This window comes from Solea solea, chromosome 8, assembly GCF_958295425.1.
Source record: "Solea solea chromosome 8, fSolSol10.1, whole genome shotgun sequence".
Lineage (NCBI taxonomy): Eukaryota > Metazoa > Chordata > Actinopteri > Pleuronectiformes > Soleidae > Solea > Solea solea.
The window spans coordinates 13962933-13983148 of record NC_081141.1 but is presented as its reverse complement, the minus strand read 5'-3'; the positions used below and the strand labels follow the sequence as shown (position 1 = coordinate 13983148).

At 39.2% G+C, this 20216-nt stretch overlaps 3 protein-coding genes across 7 annotated transcripts; 1 reads left to right on the top strand and 2 right to left on the bottom strand.

Moving 5' to 3' along the window:
* Positions 1 to 780: 780 nt before the first annotated feature.
* Positions 781 to 4177, bottom strand: pcna (proliferating cell nuclear antigen). The gene is made up of 6 exons (XM_058635103.1): positions 3732 to 4177; positions 2432 to 2529; positions 2264 to 2331; positions 1963 to 2157; positions 1369 to 1492; positions 781 to 1252 (listed from the first exon to the last, which is right to left on the bottom strand). Exons 1-6 carry the CDS (start codon positions 3950 to 3952, stop codon positions 1176 to 1178), a joined length of 783 nt encoding a protein of 260 aa, XP_058491086.1. The 5' UTR covers positions 3953 to 4177; the 3' UTR covers positions 781 to 1175.
* A 1557-nt stretch (positions 4178 to 5734) lies between these two features.
* Positions 5735 to 12729, bottom strand: zgc:152830 (uncharacterized protein LOC767682 homolog). 3 transcript variants are annotated; one of them, XM_058637216.1, is made up of 16 exons: positions 12622 to 12729; positions 11844 to 11885; positions 11661 to 11751; positions 11197 to 11345; positions 10640 to 10748; positions 9975 to 10102; positions 9796 to 9895; positions 9563 to 9638; positions 8931 to 9016; positions 8734 to 8838; positions 8513 to 8588; positions 8303 to 8421; positions 7607 to 7690; positions 7454 to 7511; positions 6337 to 6518; positions 5735 to 6226 (listed from the first exon to the last, which is right to left on the bottom strand). In XM_058637216.1, the coding sequence occupies exons 1-16, from the start codon at positions 12630 to 12632 to the stop codon at positions 6089 to 6091; spliced, it is 1554 nt and encodes a 517-aa protein (XP_058493199.1). In that variant the 5' UTR covers positions 12633 to 12729; the 3' UTR covers positions 5735 to 6088. The 3 variants fall into 3 exon arrangements, with proteins under 3 accessions (XP_058493199.1, XP_058493200.1, XP_058493198.1); XM_058637217.1 differs by having other exon boundaries at positions 11844 to 11882; positions 12622 to 12647; XM_058637215.1 differs by lacking the exon at positions 12622 to 12729 and adding an exon at positions 12563 to 12597.
* Positions 12730 to 13537: 808 nt separating this feature from the next.
* Positions 13538 to 20216, top strand: fahd2a (fumarylacetoacetate hydrolase domain containing 2A). Of its 3 annotated transcripts, none has more exons than XM_058635131.1 (8): positions 13538 to 13687; positions 15905 to 16161; positions 16987 to 17203; positions 18404 to 18463; positions 18553 to 18715; positions 19393 to 19501; positions 19596 to 19683; positions 20090 to 20216. In XM_058635131.1, exons 2-8 carry the CDS (start codon positions 15905 to 15907, stop codon positions 20150 to 20152), a joined length of 957 nt encoding a protein of 318 aa, XP_058491114.1. In that variant the 5' UTR covers positions 13538 to 13687; the 3' UTR covers positions 20153 to 20216. The 3 variants fall into 3 exon arrangements, with proteins under 3 accessions (XP_058491114.1, XP_058491113.1, XP_058491115.1); XM_058635130.1 differs by lacking the exon at positions 13538 to 13687 and adding an exon at positions 13750 to 14050; XM_058635132.1 differs by lacking the exon at positions 13538 to 13687 and adding an exon at positions 13750 to 14050 and having other exon boundaries at positions 15902 to 16161.

The window sequence follows — 20216 nt, the reverse complement described above, 5'->3', positions numbered from 1 at the left end:
GGAACAGCAAATGAAAAGTCAGACTAGACCGACCGCTGTGTAGATTATAAAATATGTTGATTTGACTGAAGGTTTTTTTTCTACTCTGGGGCATCAAATAAATCCACATTCATTTCATAATGTCACTTTTCATCCTTGAGGAAAAAGTAATGAATAGACATGAAGAGTGAATTTATTCTCAGACTACATTGTTCCTCAGATGGGATCTGTCAGGTTTATACATTATATATTATACTCCCTATCAAAGAAACATTTGTAGCTAAACTGCACCACCTGCTGACTAGACCTGGTTACTACTGCAGCAAGCCCTATTATCCTATTAACTTCCTCTGCACAAATCCCAAACATCAGAAAAGTGACTCACTGTGTTCAATACCAAACTTATATATAGTGGAATTGAAAAGACCATGTTTACCAGGTGAAGGCCTGTATGGCATTTACTTAAATGCAAAATAAACTGAAATAAGCCACATTGCAAACATTTCAGAGATATCCAGACATGTGGCCTTCAGAATATTCAAGGCTCAATATATTAGGAACAAAACTAATACAATAAAACCTTACAATGCAAACATTAGGACTGCTTTGAATAAGTAATCAATGCATATAAATTTATTAGACGCTTTTACAAACAGGTGGTCTTAATAAACTTTTTATGACACGAACGAATCAATGTTGCCACCCTATCAGTGAATGGATCACATTTAGAGCCCAAGAACAAGTTCATAAAACATATCTCCAGTCACAACAGATTTTGTCCATAAAAGGCAAAAACACAAATGGAAATTGGAAACAACTTTAATCATTTATTTTGGACTGATTTGATGAATACAAAAACATTGGGGCGGTTGACTGGACAGTGCGGAACCACAGAAAGTATTTACAAATGTGTTATCTACAAGAGAGAGCGTGGCAGCTGGAATATTTCCCAAAACAGGAAAAATAGAGACACAAAGGAGTGACCAAGTGCTGACTTTACACTGGGGCTGAATGAAAAACAGCCAGCTGCTCTGAACACACCTTCAGAATAAAAGCACTGTGTGTGTGTGTGCAATCTCAGAGGAGATGATCTGAAAGCTCAGAACAATCACAATCATCCACCACTTTGAAATCACTTAAGTCCCAGTCACCTGCTTTTCTCTATTCTCCCACTTTGAGCTTTTATGAAAGGGTGTTTAGGAAGCCTCTTCATCGATCTTAGGTGCCAGGTAGTATTTTACGTGTCCCATGTCAGCGATCTTGTACTCGACCACTGCAGGGAAGAGATTAAAAAAAAAAAAACACATCATGTCAAGGCCACATCAGTTAAAGGCAACATTTTAAGAATCAAAATGAGGATCCATTAGAGGAAAAGACAGACGCACTCACCGAGTGGGATGTCAGCAGACATGCTGAGTGTGACAGTCTTGGACAGTGGTGTGGCCTTGGTAAAGAAGTTTAAGTAGTTGAGGGCAAAAATCAGCTGGACTGGTTCGTTCATCTCAATTGTCACCTTAATACACAACGGAGGGGAAATGATTGTAAACAACATTTTCCATCACAACAGGAAAAGGACACAGGATACCTTTAAGGTTCAGGGCAAACAAAACAGATCTGCAACAAACTATGTCAAGTCATCTTTTGTTTGTTGCTGTAAATCCTATTTATTAGAATAAAAACCGAGATTAACTTCTCATTTTCAAAGGGTTTGAATGAATTCATCAGCATATAAATGTCAAACAAAACACTGTAAATTTAAAGAACTAAACTGGATTTCATCTGATCAATGACAAAATATACAGTTAATGATAAACGAGATAACGAAGTGAAGCTTTTAAGTTCCAAATGGACTTAATACGATAAATATCGCAGAATTCTATTCACATATAATCAACTATCATAAGACAAACTAAGCAGATTTTGGTTGGACTGCTGTTAATGGACTAATTATGTTGTTTCAATCAATTCAATATTGATCCTCACCGCCTCCTCCTCCTTGTCTACATTGCTGGTCTGCGACAGCTTGATGTTTCCTGTGCCCAGCTCTCCTGAGGCAGAGAACTTGACTCCATCCTTGGCGCAGGAGATCATGACGGCATCGCCGATCTGAGACAAATCTCTGCAGATACGGGCAAACTCTCCAGATGGCATCTTCACCACACAACTGTACTCTGGTTCCTGAATAAATTATGGTCAGGGGGGAAAAAATTTAATCAAAAACAGTGTTCATTTAAAGCATGGTAGACTAAAAAAAAATGTACTTTAACACAAATATATTACTTACTGGAATACCCAGCTGCTCCACATCCAGGTCCATCAGTTTCATCTCATAATCTGAGACTTTCTCCTGGTCTGCAAGAGTAAGAAGTGATGAATCAGACAATGCAGAAGAAGCACAGCCAAACAATCTGATGACAGTGATGTAATGTCAACAATTAAAAAAACAACATACTGATGGTCTCAAACACGAGGGCGAGAGTGTCTGCATTGTCTTCTGCCCTGAGGGTGATGATGTCCTCGTTTCCAGCACACTTCAGGATTTTGGACATACTGGATGGGATGGAACAGAGAGAAAAGTGTTACAAAGCATATAAAATGGCAGTAAATGTCATACAACTACCAACTTGTTATCATCAACTAAGTATAACATCATACAGTAAAATACTGGCTATGTTTAAAAAAAGTAGTAGGCTACATGACAAATGTGATATTAAATTAATGACATAAGTTTTGATTAAAATCTATGACCACTACTTTATATTTCAAAAACCTGCCCACTTTTGTCTCCCTGTCGTTATAGTACAGTATAGTTATAATAACTCTTCAATGGGAAAACCTCAACAAATAATATTCAATCAGAAACAGAGCTATGACCAGTATGGATGAGAATCTCCATAGACATGCAACAAATTCGACTGTCAATGTCATTTGTGCTCACATGTGTTTTTAGTTAAATGTACTTGTGAATAACGTAAACTGATTAAAGTGACAACAAGCAAGTTTTGAACAAAGATTTTTAAGTTGACATAAAAACCAAACGCACAGTAATTAAAAAGAACAAAAAACAAGTGGGGTTAATTTTGATTCTTGATTAATCCGATAACTTGAATTTGAAAGTAAATGCCTGAATTCAAGTCTAGATTCATGTGTACTAATTCATCTTTGACACTGACAAAGCAGTGAGGTACAGGAAGAAAAGACATTTCCCGGGTTAAAAACCCCCCCATTCCCGCCAACCCTCCCTGCAGAGAAATTGGCGCTCGAATGACGTCACTGTCTCGTCACGATGGAGGCGTCTCCCTGAAACAGCGCCAAACGTGAATTCAACAACCCGCAAGAATTAAGTTCCCGGCAAAATGAAGACAAAGATGTGTGTAAATGACGCGCGTGTGTGTGATATAAACTGACAGTAAAGAGTTAACAGCTGAGGAGTTCAGTGTTCAGGAGACATGTCCGGGCAACTCCGGCAAGATGGCGACCTTCTTTGCACGTATTAGATAAACTAATATGAACTTCAACAAAAACGCCAAATCAGTGCGACATAAACGGTTTAAATTACGACATAAAAGCCTCTCACATACTCACGAGCCACTTTAACTGTTGTACAGACATATATCATTTCAACCTGTCAGTTTTTCAAGTTAATTTGCTGACACTTGCTCTGTATATACATGCAAATGTACCAGTGAACACATGTTAACTGCTGTTAACTGCTATTAACGGCCTAAAACAAGTGTCTAACTGTGCCGCACCTGCTGAGGTTCACTCCCATGGCGAGGTTCCTGTCGCACCGGTACGAGTCGAAGCCGTCGTGCCGCAGTGTGAGCTGCACCAGGGAGACGTGAGACGAGTCCATACTCTGCAGCGAGATGCCGGAGGAGCTGACGTCCCAGCAGGCCTCCGTGATCAGATCCTTCAGAGCCTCAAGCACCTTCTTCAGGATGGAGCCTTGGACCAGTCGAGCCTCAAACATGGTGGCGGTGGAGTTGTTGTGTCTGAATAGACTTTAAAGGTTTTAAGTTCTTCACGCGTCACTCCGTCCAACTGGAGACTGCAAAACGGCCGTTATCGTCGTCTGTCTGTCTGTGTGTGAGTGAGAGAGAGACAGAGAGTGTGCTGTCTTTGTGTTGTTGTCTGGTGGAAGGTGAAGAACAAGCAGAAGACGACGACTCTCTGTCGATGTAAGGTTTGAGCGTCAAGCGCGCGCAAACGTCAGCTTTTAATGATTCGGCGTCACAACGTCACTTCCGCGTCCGGTGTCGTAGTTTCCGACCGCTAAAATAAATGGACCGGAGTTTCCGCCATTTTGGAGAGGACATGTCATAATTAAATTATAAAGTAGCAATACTTGTGCAGAAGTCACAAAATAGACCGTTTCTTTTCTTTTTGTTCATAAAAATGAGCCAAGTGAACTTTGAACTGTGACAAATTTCCAAATTTCACAAATTTAATCCAACTTTAAACATTATGAGTACTTTTTGTTCAGGTGTGTTTATATAGTTGGTTTAGATTACCTATAGGTTGGGCTGCAAAAAGGATATAAGAAACTCTATATTGCACAGTCTTATAGCCTCTGTATATACTGTACGTTTAAACATAGTAATGCAAAAAAGCAGCCGAAATGCTCTGTGTTCTAAGAGTTAACAAAAAGATTAACTTTTTAATTAAAAAAACATTGATACCGCACATAACGCAACTATTATTTCTTTATTTTTTAAAAAAAATAATTTTTTTTCCCAGTTTTACCAAAATGAAAACTAATAAGACTAATATATAAACCACCTAAAACATATGACAGAAATCTCACAAAAAGAAAACATACAGTATAAGAGAGTACGGATGGGACATACCACTTTTTGTGTCGATATCAAAAACTCAAGTATTTAATGATACTGATATTAGTCAGCTAGTCATTTATTTATTAAGTAATAAATAAATTAATAATAAACAGCCCAAACATGAATCAGCTAAAATGTTTTGTTGTTGATTTCCATGTGCATTTTTACAGTCTGCACATAGTGAAGCATGTGGTATATAGGATTTTTGTATTGTATTGAATTTTTCATTTTTATCTGTGATTGGTGAATCGTATAAAAAAAAATATTTTCAATAACCTGATTGGTACTTGGTAATTTAAAAAGAATATTGACCCTCAAAATGTCCACTATAATATAAACCTTAGTAGTACCTCTGCCCTGATGGAAGCATCTGAAAGTTGACATTTAATAGATGCTAAGGCCAAAAACAACTACTCATAAACAGATCAAGATTTTTTTTTTTTTAAATACTGATTGTGAGATTATAAATCAATTTGAGAGATTCTCATAATCTCTTACTGCAACTTTTATTCTGCAAAATGGAAATAGGCTTTTCATATTAATAAACAGCTAAATTTAGCAGTTAATTAAGCACATTCGACTATGTTCAACTTCCAACTTGTTTCAAAAGATTTAAAGCATCTCTATTTCCCTGTAATAATTAAAGTAAATATGTAAAAAACAAAACACAATGAGCTCTGATTTCTTTTATTGATCAGGGTGTCACATCTGTATTTCGTATAAAAATTACACAACTACGTCCAAGGTTTGTAACATACACACATACAGACGCTCATAAAAAAGGATGTTATTTTACACTGCCATGGACCCCTGAGAAAATATTCAGGCCTTTAAGAAAATGGTAATCAGATAAGAGTCAGAAGAACATCCATCCTTCATGAATAAACTAACCCCTTGAGGGTCACAGGGCAGGGCTCACAGGGCAGGGCTCACCGGGACAGGTCCTCGGCCTCTCACTGCAGGACCAACATACAGAGACAAACAACCACACACACTCCAGCTTAACTGCATGTCTTTGGACTGTTGGCGTTAGCTGGAGATCCCAGGGAAAAATACCCTTCTTGTGGGCAGACAACAGTGCTAACCACTGCACCACCTCAACAATGAGAGTTTTTATAGAAATACAATACAAGGTAATGTCACACATGAAAAATTGTAACCGTTTGGTAAATTACAAGTTGTGGCAGGGATTTTTGTACTTGGATGGTTATACTTTTGTGTTCAGTGTGAGTGCAGAAAACCATAGCTCTTTTTATACTTGTGTCATCCGTTTAGAAACCATTGGACAGGATGTAGTTGGTTGCCATGGCAAGAATGGGGGCTCCTGTTGGGACACCAGGGAAAGGACCACTGGATCCAGCGATGTCGATGTGGGAGTACGGCAGAGGTTTGTTTGAGTCCACACCATACTGTAGAGGGAAATGAAGATTCAAAGACATTACATGTTAATCATGTCCCTTCTTATTATATTTTCATAATTAAGGATAAATAAAAACCCATTTTGTCAACATGTAAGCACCTTGTCGAGCCCAGAGGTCATGATGAGGAAAGCTGCAGGGGTCTGATGTCCTCGTGGTGTAGCGGAGGACGGCAGATTGTTGCACTGCAGAATATCCTCGTACTCAGACTTGCCCTTGTGGAAGTCGTAGTCCTCCCGTCTGATGCTGGACACCTCAAACACATCGCCCAACTTCTCTCCAGCTGAAGGAAAATGCAACAAAGACCACATTTTCATCAGTGATGGGGAAATATATTTGCATGAAGCCAATGGAGTTGTCATTGACTTAGTACAGGATTTCAAAGTCACAATTGTGACATCTGTTGGGCATTCCAGGGCATTACACATGTAAAATAGGGATTAAGCAAAGATTGTCATAGGATGTTTAATGAGTGCTCCCACTGCTGTGGTCAAACGGTTTTGTTTTATAACAATATTGTTGTGTTTAATCTTTTACAGAGATTAGTGTCTGTCAAAAGTATAGCTGCAAAACACATTCACAGTCACTTAGACAATTTTTGCTCACTTTGCATTTTGCTCAACTGTCAGTCTTTGTGTTTTACACTGTGTTTGTTGACTATTGTTAATACATTTTATTTATTTGTTTTCCAGTTGGAAATGAAAGCTCTGGGTGTTTTCCCAGGTTCATCCATGGTAAATTGCCATGAGAATAATACACAACTCCTTATATGGACATCCTGCGGTGTGTGTTCATAGGTCACATATTCAGGCTTTAAAAAATGTGTTGTTTTTTTTTCATCTGTTGTTGAGATAAAGTTATGATTCATTTTGTATCACTTTTTAGTAGTGATATAAAGTAGCAATACTTGTGCAGAAGTCACAAAATAGACGGTTTCTTTTCTTTTTGTTCATAAAAATGAGCCAAGTGAACTTTGAACTGTGACAAATTTCCAAATTTCACAAATTGAATCCAACTTTACACATTATGAGTACTTTTTCGGTTGTGCTGCAAAAAGGATATAAGAAACTCTATATTGCACAGTCTTATAGCCTCTGTATATACTGTACGTTTAAACATAGTAATGCAAAAAAGCAGCCGAAATGCTCTGTGTTCTAAGAGTTAACAAAAAGATGGGGTTTCTCTCCCCTTCCTCTATTCAATGTACAGTTTTCTCACCTTTCTGCCACTGAGCAGCATTCCCATTACGATGAGCTGGCCCATTATCCATGATGATCTACAAGGACAAAAATCCAGCAGTTTCTCTATTTTTGTTTCTATACAATTGTTTTAATGTCAAAATCTCCCTGTCCATTGCTAAATAGTACTCACAGAGTAGTTGGGTCCCATGGCTCGGACGGCATGTCCAGTCAGAGTTGCAATAGTGAACAGCTCAGGAGACGTTTCATTTACTGCCTGCAGAAACAGACGACATGATCAAAAGGAGAACGGATCTTCTTGGTAAATGAAAGAAATCAGTTCTCAGTTTCAGACAGACATATCCCTGCATGTTTCATTAGGTTACATTATCCACAACATCTCACAACAGATGGAACATTTAAGACAATGTGTGGTAACTTGTGAGGGAGACTTCCAGCATGGATGTTGAGAAGTTCTGGAGTAAAAATGTTGGGAAAACTTGATTTTTAATCCCCTTGTTTTCACTAAAATTCAATTCAATGTCACAGCTCCCGGGTGGATTCATAATTGCGTGATTGCATTTGAGCAAAACACTTAAAATACTGCATTGTATAATGAAACATTATTGGGATGCAAGGAAGGGTAATGAGTTTGTTTCGCAGAATAATTATGATTTATATTATAGCTGGGTGTAGATGTATTTCTTGGATTGTGCCATGTGCTGTGTACATAATACAGAATGGATGACATTAAGATGTTTAGTTCTTGTGGTTACAGTAAATTCTTGATATTGTTGAAGCCATCTCGGTTTGTGTTGATCGTCACAACTACTGTTATGAGGGAGAGGATTTAAGAGGTTTAAATGTACAAGTGATGAGAGTGTTTGACCTTCTCCTTCATCTCACAGAGCAGGTCGACCATCACCATACGTCCCTCTGCGTCCGTGTTTCCCACTCTCACTCTGCGACCGGCACGGGAAACCACCAGTTCATCGGCCACATAGCAGTCTGAGAAAAAACACACACAGAGTCACACACTGAGGGAGAGCGAGCTTTAACACTGATCACACCGAGCTGAATACAAGCGGATTAAACTGACCTGATCCCACGCTGTTCCTCACCATGGCCATCGAGCCAACAACCTTCAGGTGTTGGGGCTTCAGCTTGGCTAAAACCTACAGAACGAGAGTTAAGTCACTGAAGCACAAGTTTCGATTATAAGATTCTAATCCTTTTAAAATGTTTCATCAACATCAAGAATAATTTTGAAATCACTGACTGACACCAAATGATCTTGGAAGGCAAAGGAAGGTCAATCACCTGGAAGAAGCCAGCAACAGCAGCAGCTCCACACTTGTCCCTGTGCATCCCGGCCATGAACCCACCGGCCTTGATGTCAGCTCCACCTGTGTCATAGGTGATTCCCTGGAAACAGTATATCAAGTTAGCACTTCTGGGTTTATTTTCAACTTGTGCTTTCCTTTAATATTTTAGTATAACAGTTTTTATTTTTTTACCTTTCCCACCAGCATAAGTGTCTTCTGGATTGGTCCCTCTCCACAGTACTGCAGCTTGATCACTCTGCCCTGGTGACGGGGCACAGCTGTAAGAGGAGGAAACATGGAATAAACATGGAATCAATGATGAAAGACAAACACCATGTGGAACAGTTCACAGCCTTCTTATTTACATAGCATTTTGTGGATTTTAACCCTTTAATGCCAATATTATTTATCAAAAAACAAGTTATTCTCCAGATAACAAATGTTAAGGGCTGGGGGATTTATGTAATCACACTGGCATTTACAGGGTTAAAATCCACAAAATGATTGAATATGTGGTCATTTTGAGCAGGGCTGAAGTTGTTTAAGAGATTTATGCAGAAAAAAGCAAACACAAATATGAATCTGTAAAGTTTTATAGCAGCTTTTGGAAGTGGACATTTTGAGGGTCAAGTTTGTGATTATGTTTTATGTTTGTTATTTCAAAGGCCCATCTTGGGATGGGCACTGGAAATAAGCAGTAGCTACAAGTGATATGAAACATTACATCTGATCATTGCTATGCAGTTCTTCAGTGTTAATGTACTTGTTTCTATTTCATTAAGTTGAAAAAATAAACAAAAATGAGATCAAATGATACTTCGTACAGTTGGCACAGCGGTTGACGGCAGCCAGGCAGGGATACTCTTTCTCCAGAACCTTCAGGTCACTCACCACTTCAACCTGGGGGTGAATAAACACATGAATTCTTAAACAGAGGCTTAAACACCTGCAAAGCTCGTCTGACTGAAACTGAAGGATGACTATTGACTTCCTCCTGTCAGTTAAATATAGTGTTTACTTTTGTGTGTGTTAGGCATATCATCCTGTCTGGTTTTACCTGGACGGGACTGTCTTTAAAAAGATCCTGGACGTATTCGGCCACACGAGGGGAAGCCATTCGCTCAGGATCAGAGCCACCAATGTCACGACATGCCAGTCTGAGCAGGGAAAATGAGTGAGTGGATAACAACACAGGACATGATCTCAGCAGACAATTACATCAATAATATGACTCACCTCCCACTTTCCAGAGCATCAGCTAGCTCCACCAGCCTCTTTCCATGAACATCATCTGCAGCCCACAGCCCCAGAACACACACCTTATGGTTGGTGGGCTTCAAGTTGGCCTCTCTCACTTCAATAGGCTTTGTTGGGAAAAGACACATAATGAAAAACTACACTTCAAGCAGGCATTTGTTTTGTGTTTGCACGAAATGGCCGTTTTTAAAGCAAATATAATCTATGTTCCAACTGTTGCCAATGAAAACAAGAAGATGGGACACAGGACATAGCACCAGAAGACGACAGGAAGTAGCCATGTTTGTTTACCCTTTAAACTGTCGCTCTTGTAGACATGGTGACTCTTCATAAACTTCAAAAACCTGAACCATCACTTTAAAAAAGGAGCACTGAACATCTATATAGTTGTTGAACTCACAAGGTCAAAGCTGATATCCAATAACTGGTCAATGCTCACATTGTTCACAGGACATTATACAAACTGTTCATACTGTTGGTACTTGTCAGACTAACAAACAAAGATGGCATCAGTGCAATTACCATTTAAAAGTGATCAGATCAACAGAGGAATATTAGTAGAAAGTGTAAGGAACACTGGTTGTAAAGTGGGAACACAGCCTTTATAAAAGCTTTGGATTCGTAGGTGTTAATCCGTTTCTCACCATGTAGAGAGCATGAAGAGCTCCGAGTGCAGCCACCAAGGCAGCGTTCTGATAGTCCTTGTGTGGAGGGCAGACCAGCAGGGGGCGCTGCATGCCAGCCTTCAAGGCCCTAGAAAGACATGAAGATGAGTAAGATTCCCTGCCAATTTCCACCTAATGTTCTATTGTCCAGGTCAGCATTTCTGCAGCATATTCTGCAGCTCATGGGTAAATAATAATAATAATTGATAGACTTAAGAATAAACATACAGACATGGAAAGAAGCAAATGACCCTGGCGTTAGAAGAGCAAATGTGAGGAACCAAGAATCACTGTAATTTACTCAAACATTTCATTTGTTTTTGCAAAATCTTTTGAAAAAAAAAGTGACTCTGGAACAAGGAGACGTCACCCAAACATCTCAATATGAAGAAAATAAACCAGGAAACATGATAGTCACAACTGAACAGATAATGATTATTAAATCAATGGAGGTTCAAATACTGTGATTCAGCCTAATACACTCAAAACATTCCACTTCTCCTATTTGTATATAGAATGAGCTGCCAATAACTGACCGTTTGATGCCACTGACTGCTGCATCACCGAAGCGCCTGACATCATCATAGTCGCGGTTTACTGGGCCAGTGGATGCAAACACCAACCGGTTACCAGGGAGACCAGGGACCTTGAGCACAACCACTTCCTCTCCCAGGCCACTGTCCACCTAGAAGTGCAGAAAAAACAACAACAACGAATTCTGTCTGTCACGGGTAGTTCTGAGAACTGGTAACAAAGGAGCGTTTTAACACATCATGTGCCAAACACAGCATTACTGGTATTGTTGTTGTGGCTGATCTGTGTACATTTTTCCAATTTAAAACAAGCAATGTTTCACATGTACTCTCACGGTAAATTTCAGCCAAGAAAAGGCAGAGATGAGAAGACAGATCTCTGAATTTATACAGTGCAGTCTGTCAGTGCACTAAAGAATTAACAGAAGAAATAAATGTTGTATTGGTTTAGAAGAGAAGACACTTACAGCGCTGTAGTCCTGCAAAGGAGCTTTGAGACACTCCAGCTCGGTGGACAAAGTGTCATGGCTCTGGGTCACTAAGACGATGCCATCGAAACTGGAAAGAAAGCAAAGTCATCACAGACCACACAACAATCTGCTGAACGTCTGAGGTAAAGAGGAAGCACAGAAACGTCTCCAGATACTTACTTTTGATTCTTGATGTCAGCTGTCCATTCAATGGGCTGGCTTCTAGAGGAGAGACAAAAACAACTCTCAGTTCCTCTTGTACATGCTGAGTCAGCAGCAGTGAAGGACACTGGATAAGCTATCTCACAAACAGCAGTGCACTTAAGACTTTCATGCCAATTTTGTATAAGTCAGGTTAATGATAGGAGACAATTTAGTGTTTAAACCTGCAGGACCTTTGATACCAACAATCATTACAGCTGGTAAAACACTGAACAAATTAATTCCTGTATCACTGCAGCAAAAACCAAGACTTTGTACCCAGTGTGCTCCTTGATAGACAACAATTATAGACAATTTATAGTGTATTAAAATATAATTCTATTTAATTGGCATCTCAAAAAACTAAATTGTACAAACAAATCCAAAAACATGATTGACTGATGAAAATCACATGTTCAGCACATCCTCCAGGATACTTAAAGACAGTTTTCTAACATTAAAAACACAATTCTGGCCTGACCTGAAACCTAGTGCTGAGGAAAAAACGAGGTTTCTGTTACAATCATAGAGAAACCATCTCCAAACACAGAGAGCGTGCAGTGGAAAACTAATCCACCTTTGTTACAATCTGACTGAATTACAGTATATCACGACACTGTGTAACAGATACATTAGAAAATGTGATTAAATTAGCTGCAGGGGAACCACCCTGAAGAACAGCCTGTTCTCCCACTCACGCTTTAATCTGCGTGAACATTAACGCATATGTCGCGACACAATAGTCTGATCGTCTCACCCGGTGCACATTTCGTCAGCCTTCTCCTGTGTCCTTAGGCCGAAAGAGGAAGACAACAACCGGCGACTGCTATGCGCTGCTCCCTGGTGGATCACGTGACAGCCGCGATGCCTTCACGGCCTTCTCCTGGCTCGTAATTATTACAACCAACCAAAAACATAAAACGCAACTTGAGTCAGATTTAGGTTTTGTCACGTGAGCTAAACAAGAATTACAACGTTATTACTTGCATTCACTTAAGTTATACACATTATAGTTTTAGGTACTTGCACACTAAATATGTCTGATTTATCTTTTCAATCTGACCATAAGAACGTTTCTGTGGAAACCTTACAAACGATTAGTATTGTTTTTAATTAATTAATTCATTTATTTTTTTAAAAATTGAAAACATTTACAAACTGTATGAAACATAATATTATACTACATTAAATCCTGATATACTGTTATCCGGGTGAAGAAGATGAAGAAGATTTTCCACAAACATGTCAGCTGTGAAATGTGGGTCAAAAAAGGGTGAAGAAAGTCCCAATTCAAAATCTTGGGAATTTTGAATAAATAATTTTGTATATTATTGGTACGTCTCACCACTGTAGATAAGACAATACGCCGTTACACAAATTAAATTTGACAACAAATGTATTATTATTTATTAACAAATATTATTATTATTACAAAAATAATAAACTATTGATTAACTGGTGTTTCAGATTCAAGTGGCAGTTAACTGAATATCTTTAGGCTGTGGACACAAAAAAGTATGGAAATTATGGGGGGTGGGGTCGGTAATTTGGTAATTTCCCATTGTTCTTGAAGGCGTTTTCAAGGAAACGCTTGGGACTTGTAGTGAAAAGAAATGTCCATAAATATTATGTTATTTCGGCAAACATATTATAATAAAGGCATGAGGACACATTCACATTACAGTTGGTCAAATTGGTTGTTCGAGTTTAAGAAGGTTGATAAATGTGTCTCGTTTGTGACAGGTATGACCTCGTAGACTACAAAAACAACCCGGAAGTAGTAAACAATCTTGTCGCGTTTACTCCATAGAGAAGCGAAAGGGGTGAGTGAACCAACCTGGAACAAAGTTAACAACGAGCACTTTTACAAGCAAAGTACTCTGAAGTGTCAGTGAACTGTCAGTGAACTGTCAGTGGAGCAGGAGAAGAAATCTTTGGTGGTTTATATGCTGCTGTTGCGTTCAGGTGTCTCTGCAAATGCTGCAGTTTTGTTAGTAAATCAATAGACAGAAGCTGTCAGACAGCTCTGTGATGATTGGACTTTGTGTGTCAAACTTGTTGACGCATTACTTATTTGTCAGTGAGAGGAATTATGACCTTTAACTCGTACTCGGTTGTGTAATGATTCTGGTCAGAGAATCAGGTCAGTCAGAGAGATTTGTCTCCACAGGAGTCTGTCCCAGTGGGTGAGTAGAGTTTTTGTGTGTGACTGCAACCAAAAACAATATAATACAGCAGAAAAACAAAAGGTAATGAAATGACTGGCCGTTTAAGCATAACTATGTTCAGCTACAATATTTCAAACTGACTAGTAGGCTGCATTTACACTACGTGGTGCATTTGTGGCCCAATTATGACATTTTCCTTCTATATGGCACAATTCAGAAATGACCCATGACAGTGTCAGCAGGAAAAAAACACATGGATTCAGATATCGTCAGATCAGTTGTACGTGGAAATAAATCAGATAGGAATCAGATTATGTGTATTTGTGTCTACAATGTAAGCAGACAGATCAGATATTCCACTGTCAAAACAACTCGTGCCTCCTTAAAAATAAGATGGTGGGGAATCATAGTGTACCTCACGATACAATACACGATATCAATAATATCACGTTACAACAATTCTGTAATCATTATATTGTAAGACAATTATACATCATGATACCTGTCTGAAAAGTTAAAAGTGCAGGATTTCTCTTTTATTCACAACATCTAGAACAAAGTGCATAAAGTCTATGTATTGAACGTGGATGGGGCATCTCTTAACGCAGCTTTCTCCATCATTATCCCGCTGTAAATTTGGCCAGGTAACTTCCACCCAAGATTCCCTCATTCATCTGAGCAACGCTGCCATGAGAAGATTTGAAGTAGCGGCGCACAGAGAGTGAAAGATCGCCTTCATTTGTTAATTAAAATATCAATATTAGCCCTGGTGTATCGATTATCGTATTGCATGAAGAAGGACGACGATATATCACCAAAATCAATATATTGGTCAATTTACCCTCCCAGTAAATATACATGTTTACGATGTACAATCAAAAGACTCCCCTTCAACTGGTGCAGTGGAGGATGAGGCCTCTAAGCAGTGGACTAATGCTGAGGTTTTATGCCTTTTAAGCCTTTCAAGTAAGGGTTTCTTAAGTTTCATACTAGCATTACCTTTACTTCTGGTTTTGCCTCTAGTCATTTTCAGGTCAGTAGTTAAGCACACGCTGTGGTTTGTTTCCCCAAGTATTAACCAGCGTGAATGCAGATTTCATTTCATCACTTTTGAAAAACAATGTAAGCGGGTCCTCCCAAATAAAAATCAGATGTAGGCAACATATTAGATGTGGGCATGGAGACCTGCGGGGTAAATGCAGCATTAGTTTAGTTCACATACAAGTCTGGAATTTGTCATATAAAGGGGAATGTCAAGAAATGGTCACACATGCAGTAAGAAATAACCCAGTATTTGTACACAGTGAAATCCACTTATATATAATAGTAATATTCACACAATAACACAAGCGCTTGTGATGTCACATTTAGGTATATCAGATTAGTTTAGTTATTAAATAAAATAAGATGATCTTGATTTTGCTGCAGTAACTGTTACTATGATCAGTATGTGTTTCCACATTATACTTTTAATCTGCAGTCTATTTTCTTTTTAAATGTATGTTTAAATAAACAAATTAATGATTCAACTTTAACACTACTACAAATAAAAATATGCAAAGATTAAGATCAGAGTATAGTACAGATTAGCGTTTTTTGGTTTGGTTCTTCATGCAAACTTGTGATTCAAAGGGGAAACATTGGCCTTTGAGAAACTGGTGATAAACATATCCCACAAATAAATGACATCTGGCAGACTACCAAAAATAATCTATTAACTGATGAAAGACAGTCTTCAGGAAACTGATGAAAGACAGTCTTCAGGAGTCCCTCAGGGAAGGAAAACTCATTAGGTTTTGTCTGATTTCTGTTTTCTGTCTCTTTCATCACCTGTTATCGTTTTGTTTACTTGATTTCTTTTGTCCTCAGCAGATGAGACTCCCTCTTTGCACCTTCAGGACTTTACTCTTTCGAAGGCAAACGGCAAACCAGCAGAGGCGAGGCTTGAGTGGAGCAGCCATGCGTTTGGTGCAGTTCCGTCGCCAAGGTGACGAAGGAGTCATCAGAGTGGGAGTGGAGCAGGGTGAAGGGTCTGGAGTGGTGGATCTGAAGGCGTTTGACCCCTCCATGCCCTCGACTGTGAGAGAGCTGCTGGAGCTGGGAGACAAGGGTCTGGAGTGTGCACAGAGGTGTGACTCAACACATCATTACAAACAGGTTATAAGTGTTCGAAAGCAAGAGATGACTGGTTGCTCAGGTTACAGTCAAAGTGTAGAAAGGGTAGTCTGTATGTCAGGTGATCTTGGGAAATGGGGAAACAACATCCTGATACAAGCTGAACACAGCAGCAAAAACCTGTGTTAATTTCCCATTAAAATGCAGCTCTGACTACTTTGTTGTCATTGTTTACATCTCTTTTATTCTTCTATCATTCTTCCATCCATCCAGCACATCCCAGGTTTATGTTTTCATAGTTCAGAACACAAGACTGTCTTCCTCAGTTAGTTTAGGATTTTGTGGTCCTTTTAACATATTTATCTTATATTTTCTTACTTTCTATATTTTGTAAACGTTTGCACTGGAAAACCTGCACTTTTAATTGTCATGCAACGTCTTGTCACAATGACAATAAAGATTCTGATTCACTGATCAAGTCTTCTTTGTACTAAATGCTCCTCATCGCTGACACCGATCTGATTAAGCTTCGCTTTCAAATCACTCTTTCTCCTCCTCATGATATATCATCGCACTTCATGTCCTTAAATTGTGTTATTCATAAACAAACGTCTAAAGAAATCTTCATTCAATCATTTTCAGTGTTATAGTGCCTGTTTATCTCGTGTTTCTTTTACCTTTTACCTTTAAATTTACCCTTCAGTCATTTCCCAAATTGTTAAAATAATGATCCATCATCTTACTTAATTATCTGCACTTACTTAATCTTCATCAACATAAGACTTTCTCCTCTTCAATCTCTGTCCCAGATCATTATGTTCCTTCTTACTCTTCCTCAGGGCTTTGGCGTCTGGTCAGTGTGTGGTGGAGCGTTCAAACATCCACCTGCTGTCTCCTGTGTTAGCTCCAGAGAAGGTGGTGTGTGTGGGCATGAATTACCGTGACCACTGTCTGGAACAAAACGCTCCCATCCCCACAGAGCCGATCATCTTCAGCAAGTTCCCCAACGCCATCACTGGCCCGTACGATGACATCACACTACCTTCAGAGAGCCAGGTACGCACACAATACAATGGCTCTTATTTATCGCCCTATGCCCACGTGTGATTCATGATGCGTTTGCCACTCAGTTCTGCTGTACACCTGATCAGCCTTTGATAAATGCTGCAGCTGAAAATGGTCAGAATTTGAATACCACGCCATAGTATATTCAAGGTTCTGAGACCTCGCCCCTTGAGTTTTATGACACTGAGATGTGGAATATGACCAAGAAGCTGAAAATGTGCATCATAACGTATCATATCAAAGTGATTCTGCTTGTTAGCCTGAAAAGTGGAATCAAAGGAAGGCGGAAAGCAACAGTGTGGAGAGAAACTACAGCTGTGGTCAACACCGATGGTGTTTACAAGCTGAGTTTGGAATAAAAGTTTTCATTTGTGATATTACACATATCATCATATCAACCCAAATTGCCACCAAAAAACATATTGCTGAGCTTCAGCCAGACTGAGGTGGTGCTGAGGGGACACCGTCTCGTTGTCTGCAGAGTTTGAATATTTAGAATTTGAATTATAGTACCGTAGAGATTTACTTCACTTTTTTAATCAGATGTGTGTGTCTTGCGCTCAGAAACCAGACTGGAGCTCCACAGAGCCAGGCGACCACCTGCTAAGAGAGAGGTTTATGTCCTTATGACCTCCACATCCAAGACCCTGGATTCTGAGGATTAAAAACAGACAGAAATGTGTTGGTTATTTACCGACATAAATCGCTCTGTTTAATGACACACTAAAGGGGTCTAAAAAATATTATTAAAGAAATAAATACTAAGTAACAGGTGTTACTGATCTCATTAACGACATCTCTGTTGAGTTAATCTAAGTCAGGACAGTAAAGTGATGAGGCTAGAAAATTCAGCCAACTTAGACCTATGATTTTCCTACTGTGGTACAAAATGGCCACTATGTGTCGAGCCCAGCATTTGATCAACAAAACTGTTCATATTTCAGTATTTCTATTATTGTTCTATTGTTGTAAAGTACACGTCAACATCTTCTATGCATGGTCAAGAAAATAAGGCCTTAATGTCACAGAAATGTATAATGTATGAACCCTGAATAAAAAGAAAAGTCATTTTTGTCATTTTTATGAAGACACCACCCCCTTAAAAAGCTGCTTAGTTATTGGTGTGTAGTGTTTTACTCAACTCCGATACTTTTTGTTGGCTTCATCTGTGTTTTTTTTGTCCGAGTTAAGGAGGTGGACTGGGAGGTGGAGCTGGCCTTTGTGATTGGACGAAGAGGAAAACACATTCAGGCGAGCATCACTGCGTCACCTCTGATGGCAATGAAGCTGAAGCACATTTGAAGACCCATGACTCAGACTTTGTTCCTCTTGTTGTTCAGGAGGAAGAAGCTCTCTCATATGTGGCTGGATTTACTGTGGCTAATGACGTCAGTGCACGTGACTGGCAGATGAAGCGAAATGGGAAGCAGTGGCTTCTTGGAAAAACGTTTGACAGCTTCTGTCCTCTTGGTCCTGCCTTAGTTACCACCGACGCAGTAAAAGGTGAGAGAGACCACAGTAGGCGGAGTGAAGGAGGAAGATGAGTCTGGTAAATCCCACTCTAACCTGGTCATCTGAAGACAAACAAGCAATAACATATTTTCGGGCTGCAACAGTTTGGTAATAATGAACATTGTTGTAACTTTAGATGTACAAATATGACAATGTGGTTTAAGGTCTGTCAGCAACAAAGATAATAACTGCAGATAATGAAAGAAATCTTCAAAAAGCAAGTTATTTTTGTGATCAAATACAGTAGTAAAGGTTATTAAAATGTTGTTTGTCAAGTTTCATTCATGTATTTAAGAAATTAAAGATAAATGACAACCCTAACAAACATAGCAATAGCAAAAAGAATGAAAAGGAGCAGAAAGAAGAATAATCTGTGATTATTTAAAGCTGGTGTGAAGGTCTGAAAGGCTTCAAAACACAGATTCTTTTGGTTTCTACCAGAAAATAACAAAAATAAACCAAACAAAAAGGTATCAGTTTTAGTGGCTTTGGCACAAATTTGATCAGTGTCTGGACAGAATATTACAACAGGTGTATCACTAGTTTAAGGTAATCCTAGTGAAAAAAAACCTGTGTTATTTATGCGGAACTGTCCCATTTATGTTCTTGAGAAGCTGTTCAGTAAGAAGACAGAAACAGGAATAAATGAGCCGTCACTTCTCCTCCAGATCCTCACAACCTGAACGTCCGCTGCCTGGTTAATGGAGAGACAGTCCAGAGCAGCAACACGGACCAGATGATCTTTAAGACAGCAGCACTGGTTGCCTGGGTCTCAAAGTAAGTCCACTCACATGATCAGGATGTCTGTGCATTAGATATCATAATACAGACTCTCAGTTTTGAAGTGAATGTGTTTTTCTTCCTCTGTCAGGTTTGTGACTTTGACTCCAGGAGATGTGTTTCTGACGGGCACTCCTCCCGGCGTGGGAGTGTTCAGAAAACCACCCGTCTTCCTCAAGGTGATCATTGTGTGAAACTGACAAAAACAAGTGAAGAAAGAATTCCTGTTTATAGCTTCAGTTTGACTTTTAGTCGCTCCGTCACAGAAAGAACACGAGCGCACACATACACAGAGATAGAGCGCACATGCAAATACCGCTGACAAAAACACTAGACTCTCGACAGTTACCACAGCCCACTCTTGCTTGGGCAACAAAGGTTCCAAACTTTGGGACAAACATGAACCATTTTCACTCACACCACCACTCTATTCCACCTCCTCCCATTGATCTGTCAAACAACATCATTCCCACACTGAAATAGTATAGTGCAGTATAATGTTAGGTTCATTGATAAAGCAACTCAAAGGATATTATTGTACAGCTGATTTTTAACCCAGTGTTCTACTGTTTTCTTTTCTTCCAGAAAGGAGACGTTGTGGAGTGCCAGATAGACCAGATAGGCTCTATAATCAACAAAGTCGTCTAAACTCTGAGACAAACGGCTCAAAAACACTTTTTGCTTTACACAATAAAATACGAGGTCCACTTTT

What these genes read in the sequence shown, in the direction of transcription:
- pcna (XM_058635103.1), bottom strand. Translation starts at nt 3,952, where the DNA reads ATGTTTGAGGCTCGACTGGTCCAAGGCTCCATCCTGAAGAAGGTGCTT. An exon ending in TGGAGCAGCTGGGTATTCCA is followed by an intron (nt 2,158 to 2,263) that starts GTAAGTAATATA and finishes TAATTTATTCAG; the next exon opens with GAACCAGAGTACAGTTGTGT. An exon ending in GTCTGCTGACATCCCACTCG is followed by an intron (nt 1,253 to 1,368) that starts GTGAGTGCGTCT and finishes TCTTCCCTGCAG; the next exon opens with TGGTCGAGTACAAGATCGCT.
- fahd2a (XM_058635131.1), top strand. Translation starts at nt 15,905, where the DNA reads ATGAGACTCCCTCTTTGCACCTTCAGGACTTTACTCTTTCGAAGGCAA. An exon ending in TACCACCGACGCAGTAAAAG is followed by an intron (nt 18,716 to 19,392) that starts GTGAGAGAGACC and finishes CTTCTCCTCCAG; the next exon opens with ATCCTCACAACCTGAACGTC. An exon ending in AACCACCCGTCTTCCTCAAG is followed by an intron (nt 19,684 to 20,089) that starts GTGATCATTGTG and finishes CTTTTCTTCCAG; the next exon opens with AAAGGAGACGTTGTGGAGTG.
- zgc:152830 (XM_058637215.1), bottom strand. Translation starts at nt 12,582, where the DNA reads ATGTTCACGCAGATTAAAGC. An exon ending in CTGTTGCTGGCTTCTTCCAG is followed by an intron (nt 8,589 to 8,733) that starts GTGATTGACCTT and finishes CTCGTTCTGTAG; the next exon opens with GTTTTAGCCAAGCTGAAGCC. An exon ending in TGCTGCTCAGTGGCAGAAAG is followed by an intron (nt 6,519 to 7,453) that starts GTGAGAAAACTG and finishes ATTTTCCTTCAG; the next exon opens with CTGGAGAGAAGTTGGGCGAT.